Source organism: Lichenostomus cassidix, chromosome 6 (genome assembly GCF_008360975.1).
Source record: "Lichenostomus cassidix isolate B80296 chromosome 6, HeHo_3.0, whole genome shotgun sequence".
NCBI classification, from domain to species: Eukaryota; Metazoa; Chordata; class Aves; order Passeriformes; family Meliphagidae; genus Lichenostomus; species Lichenostomus cassidix.
In genome coordinates, this window is record NC_139487.1 from 21,555,940 (window position 1) to 21,574,692 (window position 18,753).

At 37.0% G+C, this 18,753-nt stretch overlaps 1 protein-coding gene across 5 annotated transcripts in view; it reads left to right on the plus strand.

Annotated features, from left to right (window-relative positions):
- Window positions 1-18,753, plus strand: part of LRMDA (leucine rich melanocyte differentiation associated) — a 661,880-nt gene that overhangs the window by 158,471 nt on the left and 484,656 nt on the right. The window contains exon 1 of one of the 5 annotated variants that reach the window (XM_085063984.1): window positions 2,774-3,339. The exons of the other annotated variants lie outside the window; for them this stretch is intronic. Within the exon in view, the coding sequence (XP_084920110.1) occupies window positions 3,302-3,339 (38 nt within the window). The 5' untranslated portion in view covers window positions 2,774-3,301. Of the gene's footprint in view, window positions 1-2,773; window positions 3,340-18,753 lie in introns of those variants that run through there. 5 annotated transcript variants of the gene reach the window in all.

An 18,753-nucleotide genomic window follows, 5' to 3' on the forward strand; every position in this document is an offset into this window, starting at 1 on the left:
CACCAATGAATAGAAGATGGAGAAGAGTTTAGATTCTATATGACAGGCTACAGCCATATCAGCACTGGATGGAGCCTGTAAAATGCTTACTTTGCCATTTCGCTAGATGTTTTACTGGATTCAGCTTGGTCTTGGTCTTGCAAGGGCTCCAGTAATCATGTTACCAATTCCTCGTGACAACCCTCCAGAACACAATCTGTTCACAAATCTTGCCATGTTTCCTTTGCTGCCCTAGCTTTCTACTTTTCTGTCATAAGCACTAGTTTGTATAGTCTTAGACTTGTGAACACTGATTCACTGGATACAATAATCTAATCAAAATGATCAAGGATGATTTCCTCTTTAATAAACAAGTCTAAGCCTTTTTCTTAATAATGTTATGGGTGAAATCCCTCCAGTCCCTGGTTTTCACTGTTAGCAAAAGGAAGAGATATATAAATTAACTTTGGGTTCCACAGAACTTATCATTTTCCTAATAGTGTCATAGATTCAATGTGTCAGGTATACTTTAAGAAACTGCTAATTAGTAGCTTAATGCAATTTACTGTGTATAGATTTTATCATACTGAACTTCATTGTTCCATTCAGAACATGTAAATCAGTGACTAAAAAGCCTTTTTTTAAAACAAAAATGTACCAATTACCAGATTACTTTGTAACAGAGGGAAAAGAGGCACTAAATTCGGAACTATATTGCACTTCTCTGGATGAAGAAGTCCTGTTTTACCATCATATCACTTCTTGAATGGTTTAATGTATTAAACTGTTACCTAAGCCTAAACCAGATTATAAAAAGGTGACACAGCCTTAACAGTATCTTCATTGCAGCATGTATAATTTTATCTCTGCCTCTCAACAAAATAGGTTGTTTATACTTTGCTTTCATTGCCAAACTGTTAATTCAGGTCCTTAGCCTTGTCCTGTCCAGAGGGCTAATACTGCTGCTGCTTTCTCTGACTTTTAGCATGTGTCTGCATTGCCCATTTAGTCTGGGTAAGGCTTGTGCTTTGGAGGCACCTCTTTTGCCCTTCCACGTGCTTGGATCTGCAGAGTCTGGATTCGTTTTGAACATAGTTGAACTGCAGGGTTTTCCTCAGAGGTGCATCTGATATGCTCCAGCTGCTGCTGAGCAGCCACTCTTTGGAAACAGGTTACATCAATTAGCCATTAAGTCCTCTAAAAAGCATCTAATGTTGGACATTGGGTCGTTAGTATCAGGTGTTTTGCTTTGGATGTCTGCTCAATTTGCCCCTCACTGTTTGCTCCTATGGATATAGTTCTGATAATACTTTAAACTGAATGTTCATATGAAATTACTGTTCCTTTGTCTTTTTAATTGATCCTATTTATTTGTCTTAGCTTCTGCCTTGCTGCACTGCTCATATCTCTCTGGTACATGCCATTTCTACTGTTTTAGGTCAGGACTGAGGCCTGGCCTTTGTACTGTTTTTGATCGTGCTCCTTGAGTTTTTAGTTTCCAATCACTTTTGATAAATCTCTGTGGTAATCTTTTAGTAAATCTGACTTGACTTGGCTTTCTTGGAGACAGCATTAACAAGAGCTATTTCCCTAAGCAGAGATGTTGAAAGCAAAGATTCTACAGCTGATCTAAAAGTTGTGAAGGGAGAGGCATTTATTTTGACCTAATTCTGAACTGTATAGGTGTAGAAGATCCTAATTTTTCTTTGTCATGACATAAGAAGGATTTAGATAGTGAATGGGAGGTTTTTTTGAGCTGTAGAAGGGAACATTAGGTGGCATATTGTTCACAAGGTGAATCCAGCCTGTGTCCAAACAATCCTTGAAGAACAGCACGTTGCTGCTATGCAGAGATTTCTGCTTCTGACAATAGCTTTGCTTTGTGAATACAGGCACCTATTGTGCTAACTCTTTTAAGATAATTGTGGTGTACTTCTCTGAGGCTTTTCCTTTTTCCTTATGGGGAAATAAAGCATGTATTTTTAGATTGTTACCTATGAAGACTGTGTGCCAGTGTATGTGTTCCATAATCTCCCCAAATAACTGGGTGAGTAAGTTCCTGGGTGGGGGAATGGGTGAAGCTGGTGGAGGTGACCAGCTTTGGCCAGCAGGAAGGGCCTGCTAACCTCATGGCTGTGGAGGGGCTGCAGTATAATAACCCCATACCACACTGAAGGCAGAACAGGCACTGTGTGAAGTCTGGTCATGTCAGAGAGAGGGAGCTGCAAAGGAGAACCACCTCTTCTGTGGACACCAAACAGGGGTATGACTCCATAGGAAAACAGAAGGGATTAATTCAGGTATTTGTAGCATCATGGAACTCGAGTGAACCTGTCAGGATACATGGCCTCAAGGAGAACTTCTTCAAAGAAACAAAACATTTTGTGTTCCTCAGCTGTACAGAGAGATGGTCATAGTTCCAGTTATCCTCTATTCAGTATTCTTACATGTCTGAATATCTGCTTTGAGAGTAGCCATTGTATGAGAAGCCTTCATTAGGCTGGAGGAGAGGCTGCAGTTTCAGAGCTGGAATGCCTCTTGCAGATTACCAGCCTAAATTCTACCAAAATAACTACATCAGACACACTCTTGACCCATCCTCTTTGCCTCAAGACAATCACAGATGTTTCTACTTGACCTTTTTAAAAGAAGGTGCTGGTTGGAATATGATCACTTGCTCATTCTCACTGCTCCTCTGATCCACTTTTATACTGCGCTAAGCCAGAATGTTAGCTGTATTTGCCAGCTTGGTGCTATTATGAATGCTTAAAATAAGGAAAATTACCTACAATGAACTTAATTTGAAATGGTGGTAAGTACTGTGGAAAAAACAAATGTCAACCATGCCTCAAAAAGTGACCGTAGTGACTTCACAGTACGGGAGAAAAGGAGAGGTGGATATGAGAGGGAAGTGTCATCTTTTTGAGCTCATTGTCTTTTGGCTTTCAGTACATAGTAGAGTCTTGACAAAAAGCAAATTACTGAAATGTTGTCATTAATCCTTGCTTTTCAGCAGCAAACAAGGACCCGTTACCCCATCCCTCTGCCACAGCTGAAATCACTTGAAAAGGATAAAAGATTTTTCTGTCCCAGGTGTTTCAGTTTCTAAGTCTTATATAGCTTCCACCTGGACCTCGCTTTTTAAGTTCACATAGAGACTCCATTGCTTTCAGTTGGAAGGACTTGGTGGAAAGAAGAAAGCTTTCCTGCTCTGAAGTCCAGCACTTGCAAATAAGAATTTAGAAAAAAAGATTTTTCAACCATAGCAGGGATGCTCTGCTGGTGGAAATAATCTTTAATCTCTACAAGGAAAAAGGTTTTTATGCGGGGGCTTGTGACTGTGTGCTGCTACCAAAGGAGGTAATCCTATGCTTTCTTGCTTTATATGTTACTTAACTGTGATTTCTTTTTGCTAGGTATAGCCTTGCTATTTCATTGTACCTGAAAAACAGATGTTTTGCATGAACCTTATTTGCTAGGAGTGTTATATTCTGAGTATAAGAAATTCTGGGTTTTTGTTTTCTCCTTTGTATTCTTTTTGGAGACTGAACTTCATATATGAGATTTTCTTTAAAGTTTGTTAAACCTTCGTGATGAAGGCTAGATGGGATCACTGGTGATGAGCCAGTGGTCATTACATAGGCAATCATATAAATTACTGCACTTTTTTTGTGTAATGCTTGCAGATTCTGGAGAAACATTTGTTTATTTGGCATATTCGAGAAAATTTGTCTTTCTGTTGAGATTGAGTGTGTGAGAAGGCTTCAAATAAAACTTCTGTAGTTGTGTGCAGGCTTCTTTGAGGCATTGAGATCTCATCTAAGAAAAATGATTCTTTGCTTTTATTATCTAAATACAATCCTAACTTTTGCTGATATTTAAAGGTATATAATGGTGTATTTTGTGGAATTGAATAGTTTAAGCTTTGTGGGGCACTGGGGTCTCTTCATGATCAACCCATGCTAGTCTCTTTGTTTCATTATACAGTAAATGTGGATAAAGTGACTGCAGAATTGTTCATGTTTTAAGGTTGTTTTAAGGATGATGATATTAATTGACTCTAGAAGTAAGGATGTTAAAGGCTGAAAAGAAGAACATACTTTGTCTGGGTCTGGGTGGTGGAAAAGAGTTTCATTTTAGTTACCAATCCAGATGCAGATAAAAGAATGAGCTTCCTATTGAGCATGACATGAGAATTGGTCAGATTACAGGCTGTTTTTCAGGCTTTGCATGGGGTAGTAAAGGGAGGAAACCTGCAGTAGGTTTCCAGTGCTTTATTAGCTGTCCTTGCTGCAGGAAGTACTAATTGTCAGCCATATCAATTTGATATGGAGAATGAAACTTTGAGGAATTTTCAACTCTCTGTAGCGAATACAAGGGGGAAAAAAGTGAGCTAAAAATCTTGGTGTTCTCTATGGATGCTCTACCTGAAAAGCAGAGATATCTTACAGATTTGTATGGAGCAGTGTTTGATAATTCTTCATATTTTTATGCAATAATAAAATAAGCTATTAAATATTAAAAGTTTTAACAGAATATTTTATAATAATTACATCCAATGTAACTTGTGAAATGGACTTTAATGCAGTCACAACTATTTCTCTGCTAGAATTTATAATTGTAATACTGATTCAATCTTTCATGAAGTAGCATTACAGGTTGCATGCTGTATTTTAGGAATATGAAACTTAAGCTGTAAACATAATTTGTTTACTGTTGTCCACTTCTGTTATTTTTGCTATCAATGCTGAATACTTGTTATAAAAGTCTATCAGAGCTTCTTAAAGCAAATGTAAAATAGGTTGCAGACACTTAGAACTTCTAGGAATATCCCAATAAGACTGGCTTACACTCTTTAATTTAGACTTTAAAAAAATGGAAAGCTGTAGGCATTATTTATTCTAATAATAAATTTGAGCAATAGTACATGAAAGGGTTTTGTTGCTTTATTTGCTGTCTCAGCAGTTTAACAGATGTGAGTATTCCTCTTTTCCAGATTGTAAAGGATTTTGATGAGATGCAATAAAGCCTTTTTTTCCCTAATAATAATAATAATAATAGTAATAATGATGATGTAGACAGTCTCATGGTGTGAATTTGAAACCTAATCTTTTCAGGAATTCTTTTTTTCTTTGCTTATTCTGCTAATGTTGGCTCAAGTGAGTTAGATAAGGGGCAGAGACTATGAATGTGAATTATTGTCTGTGTGTACATGCACTTTGCTGTGAACTTCTATGTAAGAGGTATCTTAGACATAAATGGCTTAGAGAGAAATAAATCCACTTTAAAACACGGATGAACTCAAGTTTTGTAAGCATGAAAAAAATGCCTACTGAAAGCAAAGCAGATGTAGAAAATTAATTTAGTATTGTTAAGTAACACACCTTAGCTCAAGGTAATATGCTATATGATAAAATAGTTTGAAGTTGATCTTGTTTGCAAGATTATATATTGATATTCACTTGACAACTTTTAGTATTAGAACCTTGCATACACTCATTTTTACTTTGAGAATCTAGGTACTTCAGCAGGTACATGTAACTGATAAATCTTTTTGTAGTTGTCAAAACAACTTTGTACTTTTTCTTTTACAACTAAAAGCACTTTGACAGTCTGAAACCTGGTATATCAATAGGGAAAGCAAACAGACTATTAATTTTAGTACCACATTTCACTGAGTTTTGACATTTTTGAAATATATCACTTCGAAACACTGAGACACAGATGATTAAAGGTTGTTGCTGGCAAAAATGTTGTTGGTTATCAATGTTACTGATATCACTCAGTGACATCTTTGCATAGTGGTTGAGTCTTGTTTGAAAATCAGGGTAGTTTGACCATATGGACTCAATCTGCATATCTTGTTGTAGTCGGTGCACTAGTTTCTATGCCTTGAGGGCCTTCCAAAAAAAAAAAAATAGCTTAAGCTAACCTAGTTGCTTCTTGGTGATTGTCATTGTTTGTAGTCTACCTGTCAGTTCTCTGTTTTGCTGACGTGTAGAACAGCATTGTCCTGATGTCTGAAGTCACTCACAAATAGCTTGAAATAGAGATGCTTCCAGGATAGGACTGGTTTAAAAAGATAAAACAGGCTTACAACAACCTGGTATTTGTTTTTCAGTCTGGGGAGACTGTGGTGTGTTTGTCCAAAGCGTGCACTGTAGTCTGAAATAGGATCTTTGCAAAAACACTGTGTGGAGCCAGTTTCCCCAGTGCAGTCATAATGGCTTTTGGTTTTTGACTGTTCAACTGGATAATTTTCTCCTTTTAAGCTGTTGAGAAATCACAGACATTATTGAGGATGTCATTTCAGACACCAAAACTAGATAGAAATATAAGTTGTCCTTTTAAAGTTTCAGAGCTGATGCAAGAGCACTCTTCAATGTGGTATTGCAGAAAATACTTTAAAAATAATGGCATAAGCGTGGCTTTTAATAGCTTTGTTAAAATGGACCTCAATCCATTAAGGTAATATGAATACTCTGCTTTTTCTGCACGGGAAAGAAAGAAACAAGCAAAAAATGAGCATAAACATTGTCTGACTTGAATCTGAGGTGCTAAGGAGATGACTTACAGTGTGTGCTGGAGTCTGGGTGGACAGGGATACAGAGACAACTTCTTTACTTGTGTGCTTGTAATGTGGTGTTACTCACTGTGTGTGTTTGGATTAATTAATATGGGACAGTTTATATCTTTCTGGAACTTCCCTTTTAAGATAAATCATTCTAGACTTTCCTATGCTCAAGTTTAGATTTAGTGTTGATTTGCTTGTGTTCACGTATGAATGTGTATCTGAAAACCTTTCTTGGTGGTAATGAAAATATATTCAGAGGGTTTTTTTTCCTTTTTAAAGAATTTATTTTTTAATTTCAATATAATTTTGTATTTGAAATGTTGGAGCCTCTTAGCTGAAATGCTATGAAAGAGTAAAGTCTGTCTATATGTTACATTTTCTCTTCTGGTTTTTGTAACTCCAAGCCTTCTGTGTAGTATAGAAATTAGTACAGCATTGTGTTGGGGTGCAGCATGCACTGTGGTTTAGAAAAAGAAAAGTAATTTGGGGAAAATTACTGCTCAGTGTTGAATACATCCACTTGTTCTAAGAGATCAGTAATCAGAGACGGTCTGAAGCTGAAGCTCTCAATGTGTAGAAATGTATTTAGCACAAGTTTATGTATCCAGCTTTGTTTCCTGTTTATTCATCAACAGTGGTGAGTAACAGCAGTGCCAGCTTGTTTGCTTACTTTTTGTTGGTACAATAGACAGAAAACCCCCAGAAATGCAGAATGAGAATGATTGATTGATTGTGGGCTAGAGCTATAGTATGACTCATCCCATATAAACTAATAACACAAATTTAATGGACACACATTTCACATAAGCTTGATTTTTTTTTTTTTTTTTTTCCAAGATGATTGTTTGGACTCCGGAGACTTGTCCTAACAATAGATTTGGCATAATCAATACTGAATTTTTGTTGCTTTTGCAAAGTGAATTTGAAAATTGTGTGAGAGCAGGATATCTGGAGATGAGTTACTTTAATTGTTTTGCTTCCAAACTCTTGGCAGCCCAACAGGATGCTTTAAAATTAATCTCATTTCTTAACCATGCATATCTAGGTCTAGGAAGGCATCCTTAGCAGTGCTAGCTTATCAGTGGTCATCCTTAACTTACTAATGTTCTCCTTTCAACAACTTCAAAGTTGAAGTATGCTAGCAATCTATATGTTGACTTCGTTACAGAATTTCATGATAACTGCCTGTCCGAGAAGCATTGTTTAATGGGTGGTGGTAAAAGTCAGGACTGATACAGGCTTGTCTTTCTAGAAATTGAAAGATATGCTCAGTGAGAAAGGGAAAGCAGTTACATACCATGATGCTTTTTCAGGTGCCAAAATTTACTCACATGGAACTGAGCAATGCTTTTCATTTGTCTGTGGTTAATTGATTGGAAGTTCCTATACTCTTGTATCTCTAGAGGAGTGCCCATCCTGTTCCTGGAATCACAATTCAGAAATTAATAAAATTTCTAAGTCACACAGCATTTGAGTACTGTATTGAGTTTCTAATCAAAATGTGTATTTGAATGTGTTACTTTTTCATGGAGAAAATATTTCTAGAGTCAAGTTGCATAAGCATCTGGCTCTGCTGCTGAACAATGGGATCATGGTACATTGAGGTCCTGATATAGGACCGTTTTCATTCCCCTTTGCAAGTATTTATTCTCTGTATAGCAGTCCTTGAAAGGATGTTAATTTACACGGAGGAAAAGGATTATTTGCAAAACAGATGCTGTGTGCCTGCAACTTCTTGAGAGGGTGAAAATGAAGTGCCTAAAAATTCTGCACTTCACTAGAAAACATGCTGGAGTTTAAGATGTCTCCTAACATTATACATAACACAAAAGCAAATTTCCCAATACTGGAGTCAGTAACACTACCACCAATGAAGATTAGCTGAGGCTTTACCAGATTATATACTCAAACTCTAAGAGGATTTGTCAGTGGGGAATAGAGAGTTGTGGTTTTGGGTTTTTAAATTTTTTTATAAACTAGATAAAGATGAGGTAAAGTTTACCTATGCTGAATAAATATGTTGAACTGAGAGAAATTGGAAATGTCAAAATATTCCTTTTTTAATCTTATTTCTCAGAGATGAACCTTATAAGTGTAGATACTTCCCAGAGTACTGATTCTGTTGTTCCCACTGTTGCCTTAATATCCATTCCTTTGATGTTGCAATGAGATTTTTTTGTTTATTTTTCTTCTCTCAGCAAAGTCATTTGTATGTACCAGAGTTTCAGCTCGAGAGACAACCAACCAATATTTTCCTAGCGCATAAGGATGTAACTATACATTTAAATTTATTGTAAAACATTATGCTCATCTGTAATTATATTACTTTAAAATAAAGCCTTCATCTTCTGTAAGATCTTTTGATGTCCCTTGCCTGCTGACTCTTTTTTCCTTGCTCCCACTTACGTTAATGTGAAGAGACAGTTGAGTAAATGCACAATGAACTTCAAAACCTAGTAATTGTTTTTCAGAAAGAATGAAACTTGTGAATTAGATATGGATTGTAAAAGAACACCAGAGCTGATTAGTGTTCGTTCGGTTTGCCTGCTGGACCGTTCTGACACCTGTCTTCCCGCTTTCCCCATAAATGCCATTGCTGATCCCTCTATACTGCCAGTCACATGACAGCCAGGGAGAACTTGTGGGTGGGAGTTAAAAGACTCCCAGTGAACCTTGTCAGGCTTAGCAATTCATGAAACTCGACATAAAAGGCAACGTTAAACAAAGATGAGTTGAATCCATTTACATGCAAACTGTAGTTATCTGTATGAAAAAAGCCAGGAAAGGGGGAATGTTGAAGGGGTTACTATTTCTTTCTTCCCTTTAGGATGTGTAGATAATGAGTTGTGTAAGGCTTAGAGGGGGAAAAATAAGCCAACTTTCAAGGCATTGAAAAATTGCTTTTTAGGAAAAATCCTTTTCATCCTAACCATCTGGTTGCATCTTGTTTACAGCACAGTGTGCCAGTTTGGGCTTATTAATCATGCTTACACAAGTATCTTAATTACTCCCCGTGTAGCTGCTCTGTTTTGAACTCAGAAGTTGACCTTTCTCTTTTTATTCCTTTAAACCATTAATCATACATAATCAACGCCAATGGGGCAGAGCCATGGAGAAGGCTACCCAGATTCCAAAAGCACATGCTAGTCCTGAGAAACCGTGTAGACAGGAGTGACTGCATTGCTATCAGTCAGGCATATCTTAATTAATGACTGCTTTGTGAGTGTGCCTACTTAAATGGCTGTAACCCAATTCTGTTCCCTGCTTTTGCTTCCATCAAAATTACAGTTGCTCTCCTTACTTATACCGGAGATCATTTTTGAAAAGTCTCTGTATATTAAAAAACCTTCAGAAACATCATATGAATGAAAAGGATATTCTTCTCTTGTCTCTGTGTTCCCATTGCTTCTGTAATAGTTAAAATTTAAAGGTGACGGCCAGAAAATGCTCTAGGCTCTGGATACTTCTAGAATAAATGTGTTAGAGGATGAATTTTTCCAGAATAACTGGAGTAACAAATGTATTTCTCTTCTTCCCTGCCTTCTCTGATAAGAAAAAGGCCAGGGGAGAGAGAAAAATTGTTTTGAAAAAGCATGTATTTGAGAAGACAGAGTGGAATTTCAGGAACAGCACTCTGGTTTCTAGTGTACTAGGCAAGTTGTAGTATGCAAAAGTAATTTAGCCTGCCCTGAAACTCTTCAGTGTGATGCAAATTTTTTCAGTATTCTAGAAAAAACAACTATCCAGCCTACTCATTTAGTCAGCTTGCATGCTTATACACAGGGAAGAAAAAGAATGGATTTGCAAGAATGACTTGCGTTTTCTCTCTACTGCTTTTGTTTTTCGGTTTCTTTTTGCCATGAATAGTATATTTAGAATTTATGCTGTCTAATCTCAGTTCCACTGGAGATGCAATTTTCACTTACAGGAGCTTCAACTACAGTTAAGGCTCTCTTAAAAGCCTTATGAATACACTATCATAATAAACTATTTGTTTATTTTTATTGCCAACATGGAGAAAGAAACAATTTCCCAACAACCCACAACAAGAACAGAAAGATTAAAAACCTGTATCAGAAAACTTGTATCATGAAAATTATTAATATTTGATTTACGTAAAAGCTTTGCCGTTCCAAATGCAGACGAATGCACCACTGTGTCGTCTTATGTTTGAAAAATACTTATTCATGAACAGAGTATATAATGTTTGAGCTGAACTGTTTCATCCAGTCTAGTGAGCAATTCAGCCATTTTCCATTGCACATTTTCTTATATTTGAGCTGCAAATTTTTTGCAGCCTTTTTGTGTAGTTTGGGTGTGTTGGTGTCCTTGCACTTCTGATATATCCTAGTAGGTTCTGCAAGTGTTGTCTAACACAAACAAGCAAAAATTTCTTCAGAGGAAATGATTTTGAGAACCTAGAAGGAATCACTTCGATTTTGAATGGGGGAACTGTTGCTGGCCTTAAACTATAGCTGTCCACATTGGAGGGGAGATAAACCCAAAGATTATTTCCAAGTGCAGACTGTAGCTCCTGAAAAACAGAAAGATGTTGCTGATGAGATTCAGTACTGACAAAATATGGTCGAACAGCAGGGTGAATAGGAGTTGAGCTGAGCAGGGCCAGGCTGGGCTGTGCTGCACAGGCTGCTGGGTGAGCCCAGCTGCCCACTGCCAGAGAAGAGCCCTGGGCAGCTCCTGCCTGCTGCTGATGCCGGCTGTGTGGCCTTGCCTTCATCTAGGGCTGCAGCAACAAGCTCTCATGTAAACATCCTTTTATTTGGCAGTAGAAATGCAACATAGAAGTGTTTTAATCTAATAAAATCCGGTATGGGCTGAAATGAACACCGTTGTGTAGCCTTTCTAAGGGTGGCATCTGCACAGTGGGCTGTGCCCCCACTCCAGCCCCATGCCATGCTGCACGGCTTGGGGTTCCCAGCAGCTATTATCTGTATGATCCAAGTTTTCTTGTAGTGTCAGCTCCCATAACTAGTACACTACTGCAGAGTCCAAGTGCTTTTCTTATTGGGACTGTAATGAGCCAACACCTCCTGGTGTGACGTGCAAAGCTCTTGGCTGCCCCGAGTAGCTCACTACTGTTTCCTTCCTGCGTGGTTCTGTTCTGCTGTCTGCTATTTTGTGATTATATTGCATCTCTTTGTTTTCTTTGAACATTTAAATGGTAGCTCAGCAGACTGAGTCAGAGAAGATTCTGTGCTGGAGGCGTGCATCTTGAAGTGTTTTTTGTATCTCAGTGCTTGCAAAGGCATTATGTTGAGGAGATAAATGACACGAGTCATTAGCCTGTGTGAGGAGTAGGCAGAATGAAAAGGTAGAGGGAGACTGGTGGTGGGGCAGGAAAGTTACCTTTCACCAGAAACAGATTTTATTACCTGAGTGTTTTTCTGGTGGAAGCTCCCTTTCATAAATGTCCATTTGTTCATTTGCCTATTGAGGGCTTTTAATTTCATGCCAGCTGAAATGATGTTATTCAGAAGGAATTCCCGTGATTTGTATAAATGAAGAGAACATGGAAACAGTTGTTCCCATCAATGACTGTTAAAATATGGTGACCTACTGCACCTCTCATTTTACATCTTCATTCTGCCTTGTTCTTCTGCAGTACAGCTGATAACTTTGTTATTAGGTCTTCATGTACTTTACTGTTTCTCCTCCTTCAGGTTATTTTATAGCCTAATGTTAGGAATTTATCTCCATAATCAGGAGTGAGGTTGTTTCCTGAATAGATGCCACAGTTTTCATCCCACATGCTTCTAAGGGGAAACATTTTGTTTCTAGTCATTGTATCATTAAGCCAGTAGTGCTGTAATGCCCTCTTTACTCTTTAATGTGTTTTAATCATTGCTTTTACTTCATGCTTATATTTGGCTTTCTATTTATATTCTTCATTCTTTAATTCTAGTGTCAAATCCTGGGAAATGTTCTTGTTGTGTATTTTGCCCTCTTGAAGTTTAAATAAATATGTGACTATTGCAATTGAATTTTAATTGTCTTCTGTAAAGCTTTTCATTAGTGTGTTTGATGTTATATTGAGACCACAGCAGATCTAAAAAGGGAAAATGCCTATGTGAAACCGACATTATAGAACTATAAATAATCGTAGAGCACTTTGATAAGAAAAAAAAAATCTAGGGATGTGCTATTTATTGGAACACAGGCTGCTCAAAAATGGCCGATGTGCTCAATATAATGTTCTTGGAGCTATGCCTCTATGGTGGCTGTACAACTGTAGTGGCAAGTAGTTGTCTGATTCTGTAAGTGAACTCAAGGACATTCTTCACCTGGAAAGTAGTGTGGGGTTTTTCCCCTTCTGCCAAATACAGTCATTTAGGTATTCATATTATGAAAAATACGTGACCCTCAGTTTTATACAAAAAGTGAAAATGTGAAAAGTGTCTGTTGTTTTGGTGGCGGAAGGATAGACAGAACCACTTTCCTATTAATGTTTAAAGATTTCCTTTAGAGTTAGTTAAATACACTCTGTTTCTATGTTAAATTTGATATAAACGTGGAGCTTCATCTATGAAAGCTGGATTTCCTGTGCATGCTGTTGCTTCAGAAAGAGATGCTTAAGCCTGAGTTCTACAAACTTGGGAAGGTGATGTTTTATATATAATTTTCTTGGCAGCAGTGTTCATTGAAAATATTTCCTCTATCATTGCTGACTGTTTGTTTCCACTTTTGTGTCACCTCCTTAGCTGTCCTAGCATAACTGACAGGCAGTGTGCTGTGGAAGCAGACCTGAAGACAAAGTTGTAGGGAAGTGGAAAGATGGGAATATCTTAAACTGGAGTCATGGCTGAGGACTGCATGCCTCAGTTCTGGGGGATTTCTTATTCTGTTGGTGGGTTAGAAAGGCAGAGATGTGTTGCATATTTTGTTGTTTCCTTTTTTCTTTCTTTCCAACTCTTTTGAGCTTTGTGGTAGAAGTAGCTTTTGGATATTTTAATCCTCTTTGTTTCTGTTTTTCTCATATCACCCAGAAACCCTCAGTGTAAGTTTTATCTGTGTATCTGTTTATGTAACACCTGTAGTGAAGGATGGATGAAGGGATAGTGTATTAGAATGAAATACAGTATGTTTTGTGTAATCATGTTACAGTATGTTTGGAAAACATTCTTTAAAGGCTTAAATTCTAGCATAAGAAATTATTAGTAAAAGAAACAAAATGGATGAAAGTATTTTAATTGGCATGAAAGAGTTGCACTAGAGCGAGCATTTCATGTTGTATATTGAGATATGGATTGATCTTAACATGGATTTCAAATTTTCCATGGTTATAACGCTCTATTGATAAAAGTTATATTTTCTAATGTTTTGCATTCCTATGTTACTTTCCACCAATAAGCTCAGTAACACCTTGGGGTTGAGAAGAAGCCCCTTACACTTCAAATATGTACAAATCTTTTAAGTACTTGCAAGCATGATTAAAGGAATATTTTAACAGTCTAATGAGCTCCTTTTAGATTTTGCTTTTTCTTTCTTTTTTTGCTGTGCAAGTATTACCTTGTTCAAAATATATATATTACAGTTCTGCCTAGCAGGTATGTCTTTGAATACAGGAATTATTCCTCTCAGAAATAAGAAAACAAACAAAACCAGCCCCAAAATCCTTATTTGAATTCCTAATTAGCGATTATAAATATTTGCTGAGTCTATCAGTCCTTGATAATATGCTGTGGTGTAGATTAGAATCACCTGAGTGTCTTACTGCCTCACTTGCAGTTGTGTTGGGGTGATTTCTCTAAGGATTGTGCTGGTTCCTTCCTTTATAGTATGATATTAATTGGAAGAAATTTTTCAGTATGTTTTGAATGACTTATTAACATTGCAAAATAGAATTAATGCAAGTGGTCAAATTAATGCTGTCCTTTACGTAATGTGAAGCTGAATGTAAATCATCCAGTCATACCTGTTTATGTACTCTGAATTATTTTGTGGATTATCTCAAATGTTGATCTGTCCTTGACATCACTTTGGAGCCTGAGCTAAACCCTTGGAGATGATAGTATTAGTGCAGTGTCAGTTTTGTCATTTGGAAACCTTCCTCACTCAAATTGCAGCTTGAAGACAGTCCAATATAACTGTACACAGATGTCTTTTAAAATTGGCTTTAACCTTCAAAGATGACTGAAGGATAACAGAATAATATTTTTTTTTAATTCAAAAATCAATTTAGATATTGATATTTTTTTAAGGGTTGTTTGAAAATATAGACTATAGTAGCAAAGTACTTCCATGGTTGTCAATCTCAGCACTGCTTTTATTTCTCTCTCCTTTACATTATGATAGCTAATTTAAGTATTGCAGAGGAAAATATCTTGTTAGAACTCACTTGATAGCAACATTAGGTAGCACAACATCTAAAAAATAAAATATAATCACCTTTTTGCACTTCGGATCACTTGGCATCTGACACCATTGCATTAACTTAGTGTCTGCTTCTAGAATTAAGAAAGTATTCTCTTCTTGATAAAAGTAGTACTATTGTGTAACTTTCTGGTAGTGAAAAAATTTCTGCCTTGGAAAAATTTTGGTAATGATTCAGGAGAAGGAATCCAGTTGTATAGCTATACTGTGGAATCAGATTTTCAAAAATTAATGCTAAAACTAGAAGTATACTTCATGCCAAAACTACAGCCTGTATTTTTCTGGCTATCCAATAATAATGATTCTGAATCTTCAAATTAATTTAACATGAGAATTCTTTCTTTTCTGTTCTTCCTCCCTTCCCCCCCCCTTCCCTCCCCACCCTAATTTATTTGCAGTGACTTTTTTAAAGGTGAATGATCACAAATGGTTACTGTACACCCAGCCCTTTAACTGGAAGTTGTTGGCAGTATTTTTGCTGTGATAAATACAGTGAAATCAAGTCATTGTAGTGGAGAAACCTGATTTCCTCCAGTCTCCTTTTCCTGTCTCCACCTAGGGTACTGACATATTTAGTGAAATACATAGTGGATTTTTAAAAATGTTTCAATGGTAAAATATGCGTTCATTCTTAGGACCAACACCAGATGGACTCCTATATTTCTGTTCCCAGTTGTATTGAACAACATTGTCACGCTGAATGACTGTGTAAGTGCCAAAGCAAAACTTTCCAAAGCTTTGGAAGAAATTCTACCATCATTTTTTATCATTTTATGCTCTTAAGCAAAACAAAAAGGATTGATTGTTTCTCACTTCCAAGGGTATTTGCATTAAACAGAAGAATGAAGATGAGAAAGGAGAGGTAGGAAATAACAAGATTATTTGGTATGTTAATATTTAGATGCAATATTTCTGATTAAAAGTCTCAGAAAACAATTCTTGTTTAAATCCTTGCTAAATTGAGGAATCTATGTGCATGAAATTACCATGTTTGTTCCACTATGGCCGGCAAAAGTTGGGAGGGATAGAGTGTAAGCATTTAAAACTTTGCATTTGCTACAGCATAGTAACTAGTCAGGTTTCATGGGGAAAGTCTCAATTGCGTTATTCTGTAGCATCAGTTCTTGGTTTTATTCCATTTTAACAACACAGCTGAAAAGGCCACACGTATTAATCTAGAAGGTAACGAATATAATCAGTCACTATTGATGTATTGTTGACTCTGCAAAGTCTGAGCAGGTTTAACATGCAGACAGCATGATTTTCTGTAGTTAAACCATGCAATGCCTGGTACATGAGACATTATTTTTGGCTAGTCTTTGCTGAATATCAACCACTGTTATAAAAGTAAAGCACAAAAAAAGAGCTGTATGCTTGGACTTGTTTCTTTGCTCTGCATAGCCTCTCTGGAAATCCTTCATTTGAGGTGTCCTTGCCTATTGCTGGCTCTAAATTGTGCCTTCCTGAGCTCTTCAGTCAAAGGTATATTCAGAAAGATCAGCAGACAGCAGTACTGTTCTGACCTCTTCTATTTGAGGATATTTGTTCTTGCCTCCCACTGTCCACACTGAGCCAAGACTACACCATGGTCTGTGGTACAGAGTGGGAGGAAAGCAAATAGAGAATGAGACTAGGCAGTACTGTGGTTCCAATTCTAACTGATTAATTCATTGTAGAGTTTTATATTTCTTTACAGCACTGCTTCTATAGTTTGGCTTCCCTTTGTTGTGCTGAGTATTTAGCTGTACTTTTATAGGTTTGCCTTTGGGAATAAGAATCATTAAAGAACAGAGACCTCCAAAAAGAGCTAACACTCTGGTTTTCTTCCAAAGATTTTTTTTTTTGCTTGCTCCTGTGTTAATGGGAGTTGTTTTGTTTTTTCTCTTAAACTTGTAAAATATTTAGTTTATTTTAAAATAGACATTGGCAGTACTAAATGTTGACTTAATGTTCTAAAACACAGAGTAGCTGTGGCTTTCATTTTGTCACTGACAGTCTATAGCAGCCATTGACTTTATTAAGAGCAGAAAAATGATATGTTGCAGAGCCTTTTCGCCTCCATGCTGTCTCCTCTAATACATATATCTATGGAATTGTGGTAATTAAAGGCTCCTTATGTTTTATGATTTCAGTTGTATGAGTTGAGTCTTAGCCTAATTGTTTAATGAACAGCTGGAAAGTTTTCTTGATCTTAAGCCATTACTGTAGTCTGACCTAATTTTGAGTCTAAGCAGAAAGACCAGTTCACATTCTGTTTTGTGTAGTTGACACTTCAGAAGTATGTGGCAGAAATATATGGTGTACAGGGCTGCCCTACTACTGATATGCCTGTCCTGAGAATAGAAAGCAGTGTTTTTTAGGTTGTTGAGTGATTCCATTTACTATTTCCCCAGCCAGAATCTCTCCTATGTCAGAAGGAACAATCCACCTGCATTTAACTGATGCTGTATCTTCGGCTCTTGCTGGAAGGAGCCATCTCCTCATATTCAAGAAAAGAGCAGCAAAAAGCTCAAGTAGTATTCAGTGAGAAAAAAAAAAAAATCCATGTCAAATTTATGGGAGTTCATATAACGATAAAACAATTTCATTTTTAATGAGTTGCTTGTAAAATGATGAGTTTGCTTTTTAACATGCAGAATTTTGAAGCATCAGCTCTTATAGCAAGAATTGATCTGTTCTGAAAAATATCTTTGAACATCTCTGGGTTCTTAAAATACAGCATTGTTAAAAAGAATCTTTTCCTGAATGAAAATGGGGAGTTACATAACCTGGAAGAGAAATCTGAAATTCTTTTTTTTTTGGTCATATTTTGCATAGCTTTCCTTGCACTTTCTGCTTTTTTATTCTACACAATACATTATTCAGTACATAATTATCTACAAAATTCTTGTAATCAAGATGACTTCAGAGAATCTGAACTACGGGCTATTACTTAATGGGTGGGGCAATTCTTAAGTGGGCTATTTTCTTGTGATTTTGTAATGCTTCCTATTTGTCAGTGCCAGCCCAGTTCTTTGCTCCTTAGGAAGCAGTTTTCTGCTTTGATGTGCTTGCCTAATGAACAGCCAGTAAGCAAACCACATGATAGCTTCTGGTTGGAGGTCAGGTCTCATTTTAGTGTCCATGGTCCAGTTCCCAGGCTGGAGGTGCTGTGCAAGGAAGAACCTGATTCTTCCTCTTTACACAGTGCTGGTACTGCTGATGTGACAGCCCTGCTTCCTTCTCAGCTTTGCTCCATGGTGGAACCTCTGGCCTCCTGCATCTCCTGAATTCTCTTCCTCTCATCTTTAGGAGATAGGTGTTACTTGTGGGTTTTGCCCATTCATAAACACTACAATACATGACTTCCAGGTTCAAGAAGATTGACCCTTCCCTGTCTGAATCAATTATGTGAACGCAAGTAGTTTTTGCCCTGGGTAGGTACCCAGCTTCTCTAGGACTGACTGGTTTTACCTTTTTAGACAACCTGTAAAGTTTTTTTTTTTTTTTTTTTTTTTTTAAATTCTGATCACATTATTGAGTGTGGTAGTCTGGGATTATTCAGATACAGTTTGGCAGTATATGATGCAGTGCTTGTAACAGTACTTGGGTTCAGAGGAACCTACCCCAGCTTTATTAGAAAAAATGTATATCCCAGATCATTGAGATGTGCTGATTCAGGTTCTGAGACGTTCACTAGGCCCCAGTTGCATGTGTTGTCTCTGGACTCTTCCCTTGGGTATGTGAAGGGAGGATAGATATGTATGGCACTTTACACAGAACATGCATGTATGAAGTACATACCTGGAGTAAAATATAAAAAATGAAAT